This window comes from Lepidochelys kempii, chromosome 7 (genome assembly GCF_965140265.1).
Source record: "Lepidochelys kempii isolate rLepKem1 chromosome 7, rLepKem1.hap2, whole genome shotgun sequence".
In the NCBI taxonomy this organism is placed as follows: domain Eukaryota; kingdom Metazoa; phylum Chordata; order Testudines; family Cheloniidae; genus Lepidochelys; species Lepidochelys kempii.
The window spans coordinates 123635436-123654268 of record NC_133262.1 but is presented as its reverse complement, the minus strand read 5'-3'; the positions used below and the strand labels follow the sequence as shown (position 1 = coordinate 123654268).

At 44.0% G+C, this 18833-nt stretch overlaps 1 protein-coding gene and 1 long non-coding RNA gene across 15 annotated transcripts in view; both read right to left on the bottom strand.

Annotated features, from left to right (window-relative positions):
* Nucleotides 1-18833, bottom strand: part of BTRC (beta-transducin repeat containing E3 ubiquitin protein ligase) — a 179796-nt gene that overhangs the window by 136316 nt on the left and 24647 nt on the right. For 6 of the 14 annotated variants that reach the window (XM_073354542.1, XM_073354546.1, XM_073354547.1 and 3 more), the window contains one exon: nucleotides 12080-12148. The exons of the other annotated variants lie outside the window; for them this stretch is intronic. In XM_073354542.1, coding sequence (XP_073210643.1) covers nucleotides 12080-12148 — 69 coding nt within the window. The remainder of the gene's footprint in view (nucleotides 1-12079; nucleotides 12149-18833) is intronic. 14 annotated transcript variants of the gene reach the window in all.
* LOC140915091 (uncharacterized) lies at nucleotides 1609-12071 on the bottom strand. The gene is made up of 2 exons (XR_012160094.1): nucleotides 5190-12071; nucleotides 1609-2121 (listed from the first exon to the last, which is right to left on the bottom strand). It is a non-coding gene; the product is annotated as an uncharacterized lncRNA (long non-coding RNA).

Below are 18833 nucleotides of genomic sequence, written 5' to 3'. Positions count from 1 at the left end.
AGGGCTGCCCAGGACACCGCAGGTGCTGGGAGAGGGTATGCGGGTGGCAGCATGAGGCACAGAGCTGCCTGGCCTTGCCTCTGCCAAGCAGCTGAGCAAGGGGGATATTGCTGCTTCTGCGGAGCCCCCCAGATAAGCGCCACCCTGAGCCGGTCTCATCCTGTCCTGTTCCCAAACCCCCTGCTCCCTCCCACACCCAAACTCTGCTGCTGGGGGATGGGGGGCACAGTACAGGGGCCCGAGACTGCCCCAGCAGCAGCCGGTGCGCCTGGCACAGGGGCTGCCTTAGCTGTCCCTGAGCCAGACACACCGGGCACTGCAGAAGTCACAGAATCTGTGACCTCTGTGACAAACTGCAGCCTGATATCATTGATATCAGTGGTGGGTTCCCCCCATTCATCTTTCAGATCAACCTATAGCTAGTAGGTTTAGTCCTCTGACTAGTAGGTGTTTGGTAAATTTTACATTCCCTGCTATACCTATGAACCTCAATCCATCAAAGTGATTTCCCCCGGTCTCCTATTCATTGCTGTAGTTGCTCTTAACTCTCCCTTCTCCTGTATTATACTGAATATTCTCTAAGGCCATGTCTACACTACAAAGTTAAGTCAACTTCAGTTACGTGAACGATCAGAAACCACTGTAATTACACCCTAGGGGTAGCAGTGATGCAAGTATGCAGGGCCATAAATCGCCTCCTGCTAAGAATGACTGTGACTCTGTGCAATGAGTGGGAAATAGCGGATGGCTATGCAGCAATGGGATTCCCTAATTGCGACAGGTAGCATACATTTCCCAATGTTGGTTCCAGACCACCTTGCGACAGAGTACATCAACAGAAAGGGATACTTCTCTGTGGTACTGCAGATGCTGGTGGATCACCAGTGTCATTTCACTGACATCAACGCAGGATTGTCAGGGATGGTGCATGACGCACGCATCTTCAGGAACACTGGCCTGTATAGAAAAGCTACATGCAGGGACTCTTTCCAGGCCAGAAGATTCCAACAGGGAATGCGGAAATGCCCAAACTGATCCTGGGAGACCCAGCCTACCCCTTAGTCCCGTGGCTCATGAAGCCTTCCACCGGAAACCTTAACAGCAGCAAGGAATGCTTCAACAACAGGCTTGGCAGGTGAAGAATGACTGCAGAATGTGCGTTTGGCAGATTAAAGGGTCACTGGCACTGCCTTTTTGACAGGTTAGTCTTCAATGAGAAAGATATTCCCATGGTCATAGCAGTCTGCTGTGCTCTGCATAACATTTGTGAAGCCAAGAGAGAAAAGTTTCCACAGGAATGAAGCACTGAGGTGGATCGCCTGGTGGCTGATTTCAAGCCAGACACCAGGGCTATTTGAGGGGTTCAATGAAGCAGGGGGCGCTATTCAAATAAGGGAGGCTTTGAAGCAGCATTTTGACAATGAGCCCCAGTAACATGTCTTTCTGTAATGCATTGAGCCAGGTGTTGTTTACTTGCCACCTTGAATGACCCCCATAATGATTCCTGCCTGAGCGTTAATTGTAGTCTGCAAATGGGCTGATTGCAATAGAAATTCACACACAGTGGCAAACACCCTGTGTAGGTCACAAATAAAGACTCACTGTCTCTGTAAGACAGAATTTTTATTAAACAGCAATACACAGCTTAACATTTCTCACAAGGGACAGTGACAGTGAGCAACTCTCTCCGAAGTGAGGATCTCTCGGTTGCACGTAAGTTCAAATGTCATTATGGAAAATATCCCTGGGGCGGGGCGCAACAGGTACTGCAATGTACTGGGAATATGAGAGGAATGTGTGTGGGGAGTTTGGGGAGGGCAAGGAAGGAAGTTCTGTATGGGCTACAGGGCGAGTCGAGCACACGTATTCCACCTACAGTGCAATCGGGACCTTAGCGTCTCTGTTTGGTCCTCCATGAGCTTTATTAGCCACTCCTGACCTTGTCTCCTCTCCTGGCTACCCACTTCGAGTTTCTCGTTTATTGTGTCTCTCCATGCTCTGTGCTCGCTATCAGCCAGATCTGATGATTGCAGCATTTTGTGAAGCACGTCCTCCTTGTTTGCCTCCTTATCAGACAGAGGCGCTCCACCAATGCGTAGGAGCTGCCCCTCAAGAGTACATCTGCAGAAGGAAAAAAAACCAAAACAAAAACAGTCAGTATTGTCACAGTCCCAAACCGTAAAAGTTACATACACCTCTTTCTCACTTTCCCTTGGCAAACGCAGCACAGCCAGAGCACGAAACGTGGTGAGATCAGCCCAAGGAGGGGGTGGTGAAAGATGGGACAAAGGATCTGGGTGGTTTCAGAAGGGGATCCGTACAAGTGCCTAAGGCCACTATTCGGAATACTGGCACTGTTTTCCACAGGCGGGGTCAATCGATGCTAAAATCACACTACTGAGGGTAACCAAACATGCAAAGCTGCATCTCCTACATGAGTGTGGCTTCAGACTGGGTCTGTACGTTGCTCATCTTTGTGCTGCTTTGGTTCCTCCAGAACCAGTTGCCAATTGGCACAGCAAAGTTTCCTACAATGGGAGAAGAAAGTGCTATGGTGCAAGTGCTAGAGGAGCCAACTGGGGGGGGGGGGGGAGCTTTTCTTGACCTGCTGCTCACAAACCGGGAAGAATTAGTGGGGGAAGCAAAAGTGGATGAGAATCTGGGAGGCAGTGACCATGAGTTGGTTGAGTTCAGGATCCTGACACAGGGAAGAAAGGTAAGCAGCAGGATACGGACCCTGGACTTCAGGAAAGCAGACTTCGACTCCCTCAGGGAACGGATGGGTAGGATCCCCTGGGGGACTAACATGAAGGGGAAAGGAGTCCAGGAGAGCTGGCTGTATTTCAAGGAATCCCTGTTGAGGTTACAGGGACAAACCATCCCGATGTGTCGAAAGAATAGTAAATATGGCAGGCGACCAGCTTGGCTTAACGGTGAAATCCTAGTGGATCTTAAACATAAAAAAGCAGCTTACAAGAAGTGGAAGGTAGGACATATGACCAGGGAAGAGTATAAAAATATTGCTCGGGCATGTAGGAATGAAATCAGGAGGGCCAAATCGCACCTGGAGCTGCAGCTAGCGAGAGATGTCAAGAGTAACAAGAAGGGTTTCTTCAGGTATGCTGGCAACAAGAAAGCCAAGGAAAGTGTGGGCCCCTTAATGAATGAGGGAGGCAACCTAGTGACAGAGGATGTGGAAAAAGCTAATATACTCAATGCTTTTTTTGGCTCTGTCTTCACGAACAAGGTCAGCACCAAGATTGCTGCGCTGGGCATCACAACATGGGGAAGAGATGGCCAGCCCTCTGTGGAGAAAGAGGTGGTTAGGGACTATTTAGAAAAGCTGGACGTGCACAAGTTCATGGGGCCGGACGAGTTGCATCCGAGAGTGCTAAAGGAATTGGCGGCTGTGATTGCAGAGCCATTGGCCATTATCTTGAAAAACTCGTGGCGAACGGGGGAAGTCCCGGATGACTGGAAAAAGGCTAATGTAGTGCCCATCTTTAAAAAAGGGAAGGAGGATGATCCTGGGAACTACAGGCCAGTCAGCCTCACCTCAGTCCCCAGACAAATCATGGAGCAGGTCCTCAAAGAATCAATCCTGAAGCACTTACATGAGAGGAAAGTGATCAGGAACAGTCAGTATGGATTCACCAAGGGAAGGTCATGCCTGACTAATCTAATCGCCTTCTGTGATGAGATTACTGGTTCTGTGGATGAAGGGAAAGCAGTGGATGTATTGTATCTTGACTTTAGCAAAGCTTTTGACACGGTCTCCCACAGTATTCTTGTCAGCAAGTTAAAGAAGTATGGGCTGGATGAATGCCCTATAAGGTGGGTAGAAAGTTGGCTAGATTGTCGGGCTCAACGGGTAATGATCAATGGCTCCATGTCTAGTAGGCAGCCGGTGTCAAGTGGAGTGCCCCAGGGGTCGGTCCTGGGGCCGGTTTTGTTCAATATCTTCATAAATGATCTGGAGGATGGTGTGGATTGCACTCTCAGCAAATTTGCGGATGATACTAAACTGGGAGGAGTGGTAGATACGCTGGAGGGCAGGGATAGGATACAGAGGGACCTAGACAAATTGGAGGATTGGGCCAAAAGAAATCTGATGAGGTTCAATAAGGATAAGTGCAGGGTCCTGCACTTAGGACGGAAGAACCCAATGCACAGCTACAGACGAGGGACCGAATGGCTAGGCAGCAGTTCTGTGGAAAAGGACCTAGGGGTGACAGTGGACGAGAAGCTGGATATGAGTCAGCAGTGTGCCCTTGTTGCCAAGGCGGCCAATGGCATTTTGGGATGTATAAGAAGGGGCATAGTGAGCAGATCGAGGGACGTGATCGTCCCCCTCTATTCGACATTGGTGAGGCCTCATCTGGAGTACTGTGTCCAGTTTTGGGCCCCACACTACAAGAAGGATGTGGATAAATTGGAGAGAGTCCAGCGAAGGGCAACAAAAATGATTAGGAGTCTGGAACACATGAGTTATGAGGAGAGGCTGAGGGAACTGGGATTGTTTAGTCTGCAGAAGAGAAGAATGAGGGGGGATTTGATAGCTGCTTTCAACTACCTGAGAGGTGGTTCCAGAGAGGATGGTTCTAGACTATTCTCAGTGGTAGAAGAGGACAGGACAAGGAGTAATGGTCTCAAGTTGCAGTGGGGGAGGTTTAGGTTGAATATTAGGAAAATCTTTTTCACTAGGAGGGTGGTGAAACACTGGAATGCGTTACCTAGGGAGGTGGTAGAATCTCCTTCCTTAGAAGTTTTTAAGGTCAGGCTTGACAAAGCTCTGGCTGGGATGATTTAATTGGGGATTGGTCCTGTTTTGAGCAGGGGGTTGGACTAGATGACCTTCTGAGGTCACTTCCAACCCTGATATTCTGTGATTCTATGATTCTAAGAAACAAAGGAGCTCTACCAAGGAACCTTCAGCAGAGGGACTGCAAAGTATCTGCAGAAAAGCTCGCTAGAGATCTCAATGGACGGTTCCCAGGAGACCCTGGTGTTCATCAACAAACTTTTCTGCAGGGCCCCCACTGTGTAGCTGCACAGGGGAAAGAGAAGCAGATGGAAACAGAACCTAGTGTTGTTAATCTCCATCCCTTCTCCCATGTGCACCATGTAACAAAATAAGGACATCTCTTCCTCATATAACCCTGCAGTATGAAAGAAAAATTAGTACTTACCGGAACTCCTCTCTCCTGCTTCAGGCACACCAGAACCAGACTGCTGGGACTGGCTAGACCCCTCTGGAGTCAAAAAAGGGGTCCTGACTCACCATGCTGCCAGAGGAGCCTGTCCCACATTCTCCTTGAACTCGACCTCCTCGTCCATCACTTCATCCTCAGGGTTGACTCCGCTGACTGCTGCCATGACGTATCCATGGAGCTCTTAACAGTGGAGGTGGAGTCGCTGTGGAGGATGGCATGCAGCTCCTTGTAGAAGCAGCATGTTTTTGGCACCACACTGACAGTTGGCCTCCCTTCTCTTCTGGTACGCCTACCTCAGCTCCTTGATCTGAGCATGGCACTGCTGCATGTCCATTCCACAGGAAGTGGAATTTCAAAAATTCCCAGGGCTTTAAAGGGGAGGGGCACATGCCTGTCTACCTGAGTGCAGGGCAGCAGAGTAGAAACTGCTTACCAGAGCAGTCATGAGAGGCAGTGTGTGACACCTCCTGGAGATGACTTAGGGCGACATACGAAAATGCAGTGTCTACACTGACACTGTGTTGCTTTACCTTTGTCACAAAATGCTCAATGCTGTCATCGAGGTGGTTTTATTATGTCTGCGTAGCAGGAGAGTTAAATCGGCGGGAGGAGCATTGCAGACACTTCCACTGTTTTGTCGACAAAACTGTGTAGTGTAGACGAGGCCTAATGCCCTGATACCTTCCCAGTTTACCATACATTTTCAAGAGTTTCCAGCGCTATAGCAAGTTTATTAGGTAATACTCTTAATAACCAAAGCTGATAGCAATCTGAATGGACTGATTTGTATATGTTTAGATTATACAAGTATTTCTTTACCTGTATGGGATCCAGAAGGAGAATGTCAGTTTTAGATGGGGCGGAGGAGTGTCTCCCCACCCAGAGTCATTATGAGACTTTCTCAGGCTTGGTCTACGCTACAGTTAGGCTGATGTAAGGCAGTTTAGGTCAACCTAATTATGTTAGTGTACACTCTACAGCCTTCCTCCCGCTGATGTAAGTGCCTTACTACAGCAACATCATAACTCCACCTCCATGAGAGGTGTTGGGTTTATGTCAGCGTAGTTAGGGCGACACTGCACTACTTACATAGGCTGTTGGCTGTCATTCTTGTCAATTTCACGGCTCCAGCCATGAAACTGACAAGAAAGCTGGGTTGTCACCAAGACAAGTGGGTGGCTTCCCGCTCCCAGCTGGGCTGTTGCCTGCCTAGCTCCCTGCTCCCCGAGGGGAGCCCAGGTGCCGCCCGGATGCTCCCTACTCCCTATTGCCCGGAGCTTAGCTGCATCCCTCCCCACGGCTCTCAGCTCCCCAGCGCAGGGCTCCTGGTGGGCATCTCCGGGTCCCTGGCAGCTGGGAGCCAAGAGCCCAGAGAGCAAACGGGCCCCCGGCAGGAAGCTGCATGTGCAGCTGAGAGCCCAGTCTCTCAGCCTCCTATACTGCCCCTCTTAAGTCAGTGGAAGCGCTCCTGGTGAGGACGTGCACCACCGACAGGAGGAGGATAGTGTGGACATGAGTGACTACAGTAATTACTTGCAGTGGTTTTAAATCGACCTAACATAGGTCACCTTACATTTCTAGTGTAGACATGCCCTCAGTCTCTGAGATTAAAGGTGAGCAGAGGTTTCTTAACCAAAGGAGCTAGCTTGTCCTAACTGAAACATGCACAAGATTTTCCAGTGATGGTTACAAATTCCTTCAAACACCTAGCAGAGACTACACCTTACTTAAGGAATATTACAATTTAATTGTTGGAAACTGAGTAAATAACTCTCCTGGAATTTACAAGCTTTACTGTCTGTGCCAGTGGATACTGATGTTTCCATGAATTGTTGCTTTTTGTTCCACAGAGCTTATAAATACCATGAAGTGCATCTGTGGCTCTTACGACTGCAGATGCCATACCCTTCTTTAGAGGTACTGAAGAAACATTGTGATGCATCTGAAGAAGTGGGTTTTTTACCCACAAAAGCTTATGCTCAAATAAATCTGTTAGTCTTTAAGATGCCACAGGACTCTTTGTTGTTTTTGTGGATACAGACTAACATGGCTACCCCCTGAGACTGGAAGAAGTAGAGACTTTCAGACTGGACCTAGACGTTCAAAATGACTTTTACATGAATAAAAAGCCTCTGTGCTCCAGCTCATGAAAAGCAGGCCTATGGACGATTTCTCACGAAGGTCTGAAGCATGGAGGTATTTGAAGTTCCTAGATCAACATTCTGTATTAAGTAGGCTAAAAATATTAAACTTTTCAAAAAGTGAACACATGATTATGACTAAGTCCCAGTTTTTAACTGCTGACCCTTCACAACTTGCTTATTTTTGCACTCTCAAATCTTACTGTCTCCCCTCCTTGTGCCTCCTCCTCACCACCAGCCTCCATTTGTCCACTTCTCCCCAACACCTTTACACTTTCTTCCATGCCTTGATGCCCAGGATACTAACCTTGGAAGTTGATTAATATTTACACAGGTAACTGAATGTGTAAAGTACCAGCCATTCGTTATCAAGTATTGTGCAACTACTCTCCATTTTGTTATTTGTACCGCAGTAGCACCTATCGGCCCCACTCCGGGACCTGTTGCATTAGGTGCTATACACACACATGTAATTTAAAAACAAAAAACAGTCCCTGCCTCAAGAAGCTTAAAATCTTAATACATGACAAGAGACAGTAAGTGAATTGAAAGGAAGGATTGCCTAACAGTTAGGGTGTCATCCTGGGACTCAGGAGAACTAAATGCAATTCCCTGCTCTGTGTCAGACTTCCTCTGTGGTCTTGAGCAGTCACTTAAGTCTCTCTGTGCCTCGGTCCCCCCTTCTGCAAAATGGGGATAACAGCACTTCCCTACTTCACGGGGTGTACTGAGGATAAATATATTCAGGATTGTAAGGCGCTCAGATACCATGGTGCTGGGGGCCAGATAAGCACCTAATCTAGACAGATGCAAGTGGCCAAGAAGAAGAAGAAAACAGTGAAATGATCACATTTAGAATAAGCAGCAGAAGCCCTGACACATCAACTGCCTAACCACATTGGATTCTAAACTACTATGAAGACATATCAAGGCTCTAAGGGGAACCCCACACTTGGGACTTTTATCTACCCTAGTTCTATAGCTCCAAAAATATGTACTACAGGGAACAAACCTCTACTGATAGGGAGATGAACTGGATAATTTGTCTTTTCTATTTCCAATTTGTATAATTTTATACAATCAGTTGGGCACACTGAGCATATGCTGAGAGATTGTTATGTTATGCAACTACCACACAGGAGTGTTTTGAGGACTACTTAAATACGTGCACAGCACTGTACATTTTCAAAATTCTTTATGAGTGCCACATATTAATGAGCTACTTATTTTAAACTTTCCTCCCCAAAAAACCGGTATATGCATTTTTAAATTCAAATTATCTGAAGTCTCTAGGTACTCACTGGAAATACAGAATATATCTTTCAGAAGGTAAGGAAGGTATGTCAGTGACGGTATTACAAAACAGGGACAGAAACAATCTCTCTGGACATTTCTTCTAGGAAAGCTCAGCTTAAAAGGACGGATCCAGATTTCACTGAGGTCACGATTTTTATACCCATTTTTCCAGCTGACTTGACTGATGTATAGCCGATTCGTATCTCAAATGCCTTCTCTGATTATAGTGGCCTTTCCTGGCGCCAATCTAGCTAAGGTAAGCACCGGAGTTTCCAGTATAAAATATTTGTACAGGTTTATAACTTGGTTCTAAAAATTATACTCCAGGATACTGTGGGTGGTAGGGAGGGTCAGATGAGCTCATTATATTAAACTCTTTATGTGATACAATACTAAGGCACAATGGTACATGAAGGGCAAGGGTCAGTTTTAACTCTGAATTACCTTGCTCTCACCAGTCACCTAAACAATATTTAGTTTTCTTGTTAATGTAATCAAAGACATTTAAGCTAATTAACAGCTTTAATTTATCTGACTTCACAATTCAATTTAAAACATATAGGATTTCTATATATAAACAGGAATGGGAACAAAATATTTCTATTGATCTTATTTATGTACACATTAAACCTAAAAAACCTTTCCCTGTGGAAGCCAATTTTAGTTAGTTTTCAAAAGGCTCAGCTTTAAGGGGATGGGATGTTCCACACTGTTGGAAAACACAATGCTGCCATTTGAAGAAAGAAGATTAAATCAAGAACAGGGCTGAACAAAAGAACTGCAGGTGTTTGTCTTTTACCAAAGGATGAACTTATAGGAACCCAGACAGAAAATGGAGCTTTACAGATTACTTAAAAGTCTGTTCTTTAAATCAAAATGTATTTCTGGTCATCTGTATTGTACTTCCTCTAGACCACATATGTATATAACACAGCTCTCTGCTACACCACAGCAACATTAAATATAAAAACTTGCTATTAAAGGGCAGAGGGTAATGGCATTAGTGTGGGCGACCCATGCTCAGGTAGTGATCAACTATTAACTCCACTTCAAGTAGGCTGAAAATATGCAAGTGTTGCCAGCACGGTTTTTAGATAAAATTGTCAGTTTTATGGATATTTATAGTATGTGTCCAGTCTTGCAGAACTCCATCTTCCTCCATCTCATTTGTAATATAAACTGCTTTTATCCCACATTAATACATTGTATTACTGGAATACTTCTCATTCTGTATAAGCAAGGCAGCAGATCAATACCCGGCTACACTGAGGAAACGAACCATTACCGCGGAATCCTGTTAAAAGCACACTTAGAGGAATAAACTTGATGCATAACCATAGCGCCATTCTATTTGAATAAATATTTAGGTTTGTGCATATTTTTAAAGTAGCTTTTTGACTCAAATCCTATTTTTAAAAAGGCCATTATAACAAGTCACCTAAAACTAAATCCATTTCACTTCAATCTCTTACCATCTCTGCTACTTACCCGAACTATGTGTTTAAAAAAAGGCTTCTCCCCCGCCCAACACCACCACACACACACACATGCACGAGCCACTTTACTCCTGTAATTCCTACTGTGAAATCATAGCACTGAATTTGTGACAGCTATTTCCATCGAGGGGAGGGGGGACGGGGGCGGGCACAAGAATAGGTCTGTAATTTCACTGAAGGATCAAGCAGAAGGAGAAGCAAAACAGAGGAAGATGTTTATTAATACTCAACAGTGGCACAGTGAAATCAGAAAGATACCAGCCACAGACATTGATTTTTTGAAAGATTCTTTTTTTTTTTTTTTAATTTGCTCCACTGTGAAAGACTCCATATAAAAGGCTCACTTCTGAACATGGTAAATTTTTATACATTTATTTATATTTTGCATGTATAAAAAGCACCCTTCCATATGTACCTGAGCACTTGGTAAAACTTATGAAAATCTACCTCAGACACAATCTAGACAATCCTTTCCCTACCACACTCTCCCAGGCCACCACCTCGGACCAAAAAGGATGTTGTGCCCTGTAGGACAACAAATTTGGGCTGGGAGACAGACGTTAACTGCAAAGCTGAGGTCCCTCTACTGAAATAACCTGCCTCCTCCCCAGTTATGTTTAAATTAAGAAAACATTAGCGTCAGTGTCCTAGCTGACCTTCGCTAGTGTGAAGGACTATGGAGAAAGAGATGGTTTCTCAGACAGTCAGGGTTCAAGCCCCAGAGAACTCTTTCGGAATATTAGAAATTTACAAAGATGCATTTGTTATATTAAAGACCACTGCTTTGGATTAATAATATAGGACCCAATCTCCACTGCCTCTTAAGCATTCAAGCAATCTTAACTCCACTGAAATCAATAGGAGTTAAGAGTACAATGTACTTTGAAGGATCAGGTGCTCGGTTATTACTCATAAGATAGTGAGACACGACTTGAAAGACCCAAGACCATTAATAACCCCACTCAAACCTGTTATAAAATTGATCATGTGAGATTAAGTTTATTCTGGTTTTTATTTTCTCCCATCCACCACAAGTGACTTGTCTCTTTGTCTGTTTCTATTGGGCTCACAGTACCACAGATTCTTTCAACACCACCCTCAATCATTTTCACAACTCTAGTTGCCACGACAACAGGATGCAGCTTATCTGTGCTGTTTTCATTTTTCCAGTTTTCGTTGCCATAACAACGCAATCATTCTGGCTTCCTACAAAAACAGCAACTTTAACTCCGTCTTCTCAAGGACACTGGATTCTCCCATGAAAATACATGGGCAAGGATTAGCTTTATACACACAATTTTAAAATTAGAAGATTCTTTTGAAGGGAATTTTACACTCATCGAAGTGAGAGGCTGACAGCAACCGCTAGAGCCCAGCTGCCGAGACATCAAAAGCTTTGCCTTTAATAATAGCTCAAGTAATATAGCATTAGGCCTTCTGAGCAGGGACTCCCAATAGTGTCAGATTGTGTCAAACTACAGGATTGTTATGTGATGTGAGCAAATGTCCACACTTGTTTCACCCAATCAAATCTGAATTAGGCTCTAGATGTTGTGAGTCTCAGGTGTATTAACCCACTGGCCTTCACATTATTACCACCACCATACACCCTTACATTTGAAGACTCATTTTAATTCTGTAATTTGAGCTGTTGCTGCAGATTTCTTTTCAGACTCCAATCCATTCCCCCTTATGGCAATTCTGTTTTGAACTTTCCTTCATAAGAAGTATAAATGCCTAAGATTTGTGAAGAAAAGGTGATGCATGCATAACATGCACATATACAAAACCCACAAATATATGACTATGCAAGATATTAGCTTACACAGCACTGTAACTTAATAAGGTCTTTACATGTACTTTACTACGGAGACAAGCACAAGTGTCTGGCACAATCCCTCACAAGAGATGAGAAACAGGAATACAATCCAACCTGCTTTAGCCATGCTTGGTATCCAGAAGATGTAAATTGGAATCCATCTTTGGGCATATGTATTCGGGGCTAGGAGAGAATAAACATAAGAGAGACCTCCTTTTACATTTGGACCTGGCTAACCTAACCTAATTTCTGGATGATCTTAAGCAATGTAAATGTTTTTAGCCACACATGCAGTTTCAGTCCCCAGATAAGCTCCTGCTAAAAATCACTATTCTAGCCTCAGCTTCCCTGAGGGCTTGATACTTTTCCTCATTAGCAAAGAAAACCAACATTTTCCACTATTTTACATTACGGCCTTGTGCATACTGGCACTCCTCTTAAAATCCCCCCCAAATTACTACAACCGCAGCTCTAATGGCAGGCGCACTAGTATAGACCAGCTGGTGGCACGTTTCCCACTGGGCAGTGGTAAAATGCCAGCAGCTAATCTACACTAGTGCTTCCACCATTGCTACCCCCCTAGTGGAGCTGCTCCAGCCATAGCACAATGGTGAGACATTTCAAAAACACCAGTGTAGAGACAGCCTCAGCCTGGCTGGCGGTGGTGATGGTAAATATTAGCACCAAACAAGTTACATTTATATGTTAAAGACGACCACAGTCCCTCTCCACCACATTTTATACACAACTATTGTTTCCTCCCCTGTCGAGTCTAGGAAAACACAAGTCATTAGGTTGGTCCCAATATACTACAGGTGGACATGGCAATTTTTTGGTATTTTTGCCAGCTATAAACAGTCTGCCATCACATTATTTTGCAACCCAAAGGAACCGTTACATCTAATGGACTCAACAGTGCCCCCCAATGTGGGAGATGTAAAGAAATTGACAAAACTGTATCTTACATAAATTGTTTCTGCCTTGAGTGTAGAATATTATATACACAGAATGGGTGAAGCAGAAAATGAAGTCACAGTGGACCAATAAACCTTTAACGAAATGGGGAGGAGGTGGTTATCCCTGTTTTTGTTTCAGACCCTAGGGAGTAGGACATACTCAGCTCCAGTTCTACCGCTGAACAGAAGCCTGAACATTAGCAGTTCAAAAGAGATTTATTAATACTAAGTTCCTTTTGCTCACCTCTGGTGGAAATTAAACACCTTTCAAAAGCAGTAGAGAGACTAACCCCAGTGTCCTGGCCAACAATCCCTGTCAAGCACAAGTTTTAATAACCGAAACTGTGCTGGTGAGCTATTGCCAAGCATAGATCGCTGGCAAACGTGGCAGCTGAGTCTCTGCATTAGCAATATTTAATGCACTAATTGGATAGCAGAAACACAACATGATTTAGTGCAGCGTCTCTTATCCTTTCCAGACAATTGTACCCCTTTCAGGAGTGTGATTTGTCTTACGCACGCCAAGTTTCTCCTTACTTAAAAACAACTTGCTTACAAAATCAGACATAAAAATACAAAAGTGTCACAGCACACGATTACTGACAAATTGCTGACTTTCTCGTTTTTACCCAAATCAATTGGAATATAAATATTGTACTTACATTTCAATGTATAGTATATAGAGCAGTATAAACAAATCATTGTCTGTCTGAATTTTAGTTGTATTGACTTCGCTAGTGCTTTTTATGTAGCCTGTTGTAAAAGTAGGCAAATATCCAGATGAGTTGATGTCCCCCCAGGAAGACCTCTGCGTACTCCCAGGGGTACGCATACCCCTGCTTGAGAACTCCCTGCTTTAATGGACTGAGTGCATGGCTTGGAGCAGGGTGCTCCTGAGTCCTAACTCTAGCTCTGCCACCTGCTTGGCAGGTGGTTTGCTCGTCTCTGTAAAACAAAGATAATACCGATTTAACCCATCTCACAGGGCTGTTACATTTAGCTGATGTTTCTATACACGTAGCTATTGACCTATTCAATGTAAGTGCTAAGTATCAAGACGAAAGCACTGTACAGCAGGGGTTCTCAAGCTTTTTCTTTCTGAGGCCCCCCCTGCATACTATAAAACCTCCACGGCCCACCTGTGTCACAACAACTGATTTTTTTGCATATAAAAGCCAGGGCCGGTGTTAGGGGGGTAGCAAATAAGGCAACTGCCTGGGGCCCCATGCCACAGGGAGCCCCATGCAGCTAAGCTACTCAGGAGTCAGCTTCAGCCCCAGGTGGTGGGGCTCAGGGCCTCAGGCTTCAGCCCCATGCAGTGGGACCTCAGCTTTCTGCCCTGTGCCCCAGTGAGTCTGATGCTGGCCCTGCTTGACGGACTCCCTGACACCTGCTCGCGGCCCCCCGGGGGACCCAGACCCCTGGTTGAACCACTGCTGTACAGGACCACATTTTGTTTTATATAAGTACTGTAGTCACTTTTTCCTTTAAAGAATCAAAAAAATCTCATAATTAAACCAAAATAATGATCTTATGACTAAAGGCATGGCTACATCGGGGGGGCGGGGGGGGAGGGAGGCATAGCTCAATGGTTTGAGCATTGACCTGCTAAACCCAGGGTTAAGAGTTCAATCCTTGAGGGGGCCATTTAGGGATCTGGGGCAAAAATTGGGGATTGGTCCTGTTTTGAGCAGGGGGTTGGACTAGATGACCTCCTGAGGTCCCTTCCAACCCTGATATTCTATGATACACTGGAAACTTCAAAGTGCTGTCGTGGGAAAGCTCCTGCGGCAGCGATTTGAAGTGCGAGTGTGGTCGCGCACGAGCGCTGGGAGAGAGGTCTCCCAGCGCTCCGGATAATCCACCTCTGCGAGGGAATTAGCTCAGAGCGCTCGGAACCGGTCTACACTAGCATTTCAAGGCGCTCAGACTTGCTGCGCTCAGCAGGATGATTTTTCAAACCCCTGAGCCAGCAAGTTAGAGCGCTATAGAATGTAAGTGCAGACAAGCCCTAAGGCACAGTGCTGGGAGTCAGGCCTGGATACCAGTCCAGATTTACCACTACCAGTGAGAACGTGGGCAAATGGCTTCACTTCTCTCTATACTTCAGTCACCTCATCTGTAGAAGGGGGATAATACTAATCTACCACTTAGGAGTGGCATGCTGCTTCATGTTTATAAAGCACATCAGGATGGGACAATTGAAATAACCAATATAAATTTATTATTTAAACTACTTGGATTAAAAAAAAACCTCGGGCTAAGACTCTCTTTGTAAAAACTAATTTGAAAATTCACACTATTGAAACTTTTGATTAAAATATATAAATGAACTAAATTAAAAATGCTGTTCTCAAAATGCTGCTACTGGTAGAGTGTCTTATTGGAATTTTATAAAACTTATAAGCAAAAAAAAAAAATAAACCCCTGAAAATTAAAGGCCTAATCCTGCAAACACGGAGGCCTGGTTGGGTCTACACTACATACCTACAGCGGTATAACGACATTGCTCAGGCATGTAAAAAATCCACTGACCTAACCCCGCGCCTTGTAGACAGCACAATGTCAGCGGGACAGCTTCTCCCAGTCACACAGGTACCGCCTCTCACGGAGGCGAATTAACTACACCGACAGGAGAAGCTCTCCCGGAGACACAGGAGAATCTTCTCCAAAGCGCTGCAGCTGTGCCACTGTACATGAAGACAAACCCTTACTCAGGCATTTAACTTTATTTACATGAGCAGTCTTACTGAGTTCAGTGGGACTACTCATGCTTAACTACGCATGCACACAAGTGTCTGCAGCACCAAGCTAAAATTTTATTTTTGTTAACATCTCTTAGTAGCATAAAATCTTTATTTTGAGGTGACAAAGTCACGTCAGGTGTTAATAGAAAGTTATTTAGACTTCCAGAGGATTAACAAAGTTACTGTAAACTTTTTTATGGACACAGGCTAAATTTACAAAAATAGGAACCTAAACTTCAGTTCCTAGCCCATATTTGGCAGAAGAGCATCTAAGTGACTTAGGCCTAGCGTACACAGCTTTTGTAAGAGTGTAACTCATTTGGCAGGGTGTGATCTTCTACCAGAGTAGTTATACTGGTAAAACCCCTATTGTGGATAGTTTTATCAAGGTGCCTCATACCAATATGGCTTATTCCTCTACCTTATATGGGAATAAGCTATGCCAGTAAAAGACACCTTTATAGTGGTATAACTGCATCCACACTAGGGGCTCTGTACCACTTCAACTAAACTGGTGCAACTCGTGTTCCTAAGGGCTTGTCTACACTCAAGTCCTGTTAACTTCGAGGCCAAACTCTGGTGGAAGAGTATAGTTAGGTCAAAGCATTTCAGCTCTGACTTGTGGAAATTTAATATATTTGGGAGGGGGTGTTGGGTGCTAAAATAAAGGATGGGCTATTTGTTTATCTATTTTGTGTTTGAGTTGTCACAATACAGATGAGAATGAGGCCCCAAACTTAGCATTTTCAGCATAAATGAGCAGTTTAAGTAGAGAGGCCTGGAAAACAGCAATTCTGAAAGACCTATGAGCGATAACAGAACTACAGCTCCAAATGACTCAAGTGGGAGCTGTGCGGTTAGCACTTCTGGAAAAAAGCAGCTTATTTAGTTGCTTAAGTATGGGCTGAGGCCTTGTCTACAAGACACAGCTGCACCACTCACTAAAATCACCTTTTAAACCAATCATCACTCAAACCTTTCAGATGTATTATTTTTCAATAACGTTGCAATTCTATCAGAAAAGCAATCAATTCGCTTGGCAAGATCTATTTTTTTTTTTTACAAATATATACTACTTATTTCTCATGGTTTCATTATTCTCCACTAAATGAGTTATCTTAATATTTGCTCCATTATTGTACATGTGACAGAAGATAGTCTTACCGGGGTGGTACCTGCCAAAATAATTTCTCTCTCTTCCTTTGATGACTGGTGCTACTTTTTCTTTTCCTCTAATCTTACAGTACTTTAAAAAACAGCTGCCGGTGGCACAGAAACTGCTAACTCCATTAATGGCAGTGTCACAAACCTGTTATCTGCCCTGTATCAGTACCTTACCTGTAACGCCTTCCTTGCTTTGAAAGCGGCTTATCATTATCACCAAAGACTGATTTTTAAAAGGAGTTCACACTATCTCAGCCTTTTTCTGAGTCAAATTTAATCTCCACTTGTATTTATTAGTAGGCCCTCGTTCTCTCTAGCACTTCTTCCTGCCCCAACCCCCAGCTATATTAAAACTCTTGTTATTCGCCATAACCCAATGGACCAGAATAACTCATTTTGTTTTTTGCTGCCCTTGTCTTTTCCCTACAAGCATTAGCTGACTGTATTCTTCTTTAGTTACCTCATCCTCTTTTCCAGGTTTAACCTAATAGATTTAACAGTCCCTTGTGAGGTCTGGAATGGCTGACTTCTCAGAATGAGTCAAGACTTTAAAATCCTATGGAAGCCGCTTCTTTACCCTCCAAAAGGCTGGTTTTTAGAGGACATTAAACTATGGGCCCGAGTTCCTATTTTCTAAGCCTACCACAACCCCCGAAGGCTTACAATATTTGAGTCACAGCTGGAGCTGTGGTTACGACACAGTTTAAATATCCACCACTTCACAGTGCAATTTGTTTTAAAAATCAAATCAGACACCGTGTCATAAACAAGTGCTAATTAAGTACCCAGCAGGTACAGTGATCCTTGTGCAAGAAGGGTTCTTAAATATCTGCACCTCCACTTTGATTAAAAAAAAAAAGGATAACTATACCACAGTGGGATCATTATAAAATGAAATGGTACATGAATGGTACATGAAAGACAAAATCTGATTGTTGCCACACCTGTATATCTTATCACATGAGAAGCAGGGGAAGTGCATTGAAAAAAAAGAACGTCCTTGTATCAGCATGGAATCTATATGTGCTAATTATTTAACACCGCAGAATGAGTTACTGGGTTTGATTAAATAATATTTTAAAAGCATGTAACAGAAAGAGGAGACAGCAGCCTCTATAGCATCTTCACTCCATGCAATTCAAATCAAGAAGGCTGGAAATTGAACCCACATCTCCTTCATGACACTACAGAACAAATGCTGGGTTGGTTATACTTTTAATTCCTTTTAAATAGTATCTTAAGTATTTCTGTGCAGTAATTTGTTGTACCATCTCATCTGGTGAACAGGAAAACTGACTTTCTGAAAATTTCCTCAGAATTTCAAGGTCCACATATCCCTTAACCAACAGACTCTCAGTCTGCATGGCAGAATTAGACCGATCCATCACTGATCGGAAAGGGCATGCCCAAGTGCACTGAAGAGCCCTCCAGCTGAGACCACTTCCATAGCACAGAACGATAAGCCCTGTGGACTGGGATTTAATGAGTTTATATATACTACAGTAATAAGGTGAACTCCTACTGTAAAGCATAACATTACGACCCCATTTGAATGACCCAAACAGGTCGTCTTATTGTAGTGGCCAAAGAAATACTCCAAACGAGAGAGTTGGATCTGTGGATCTTGTAACTCAGAGAGAGGATTATTTTACAGAATCATAGAAACATAGGGCTGGAAGAACCTTGAGAGGTCCTCTAGTCCAGCCCTCTGTGCTGAGGCAGGACCACTCTTGGTCCAACTTCCAATGATGGGGATTCCACAACCTCTCTTGCAAGACTAATCTAGAGCTTAACTGCCCTTACAGTTGGAAAGTTTTTCCTGATATCTAATTTAAATCTTCCTTGCTGCAGATTAAGCCCATTACTGCTTGGACTACCTTCAGCGCTTTTTACCACTTGTCTCTGGATGGAGCTCTTATCAACAGGTCATTAAGGAATGGACAGAGGTAAATCTCTTCCAACATAAGAGCAGCTACCAAGACAACTAATACCTTCATAAAT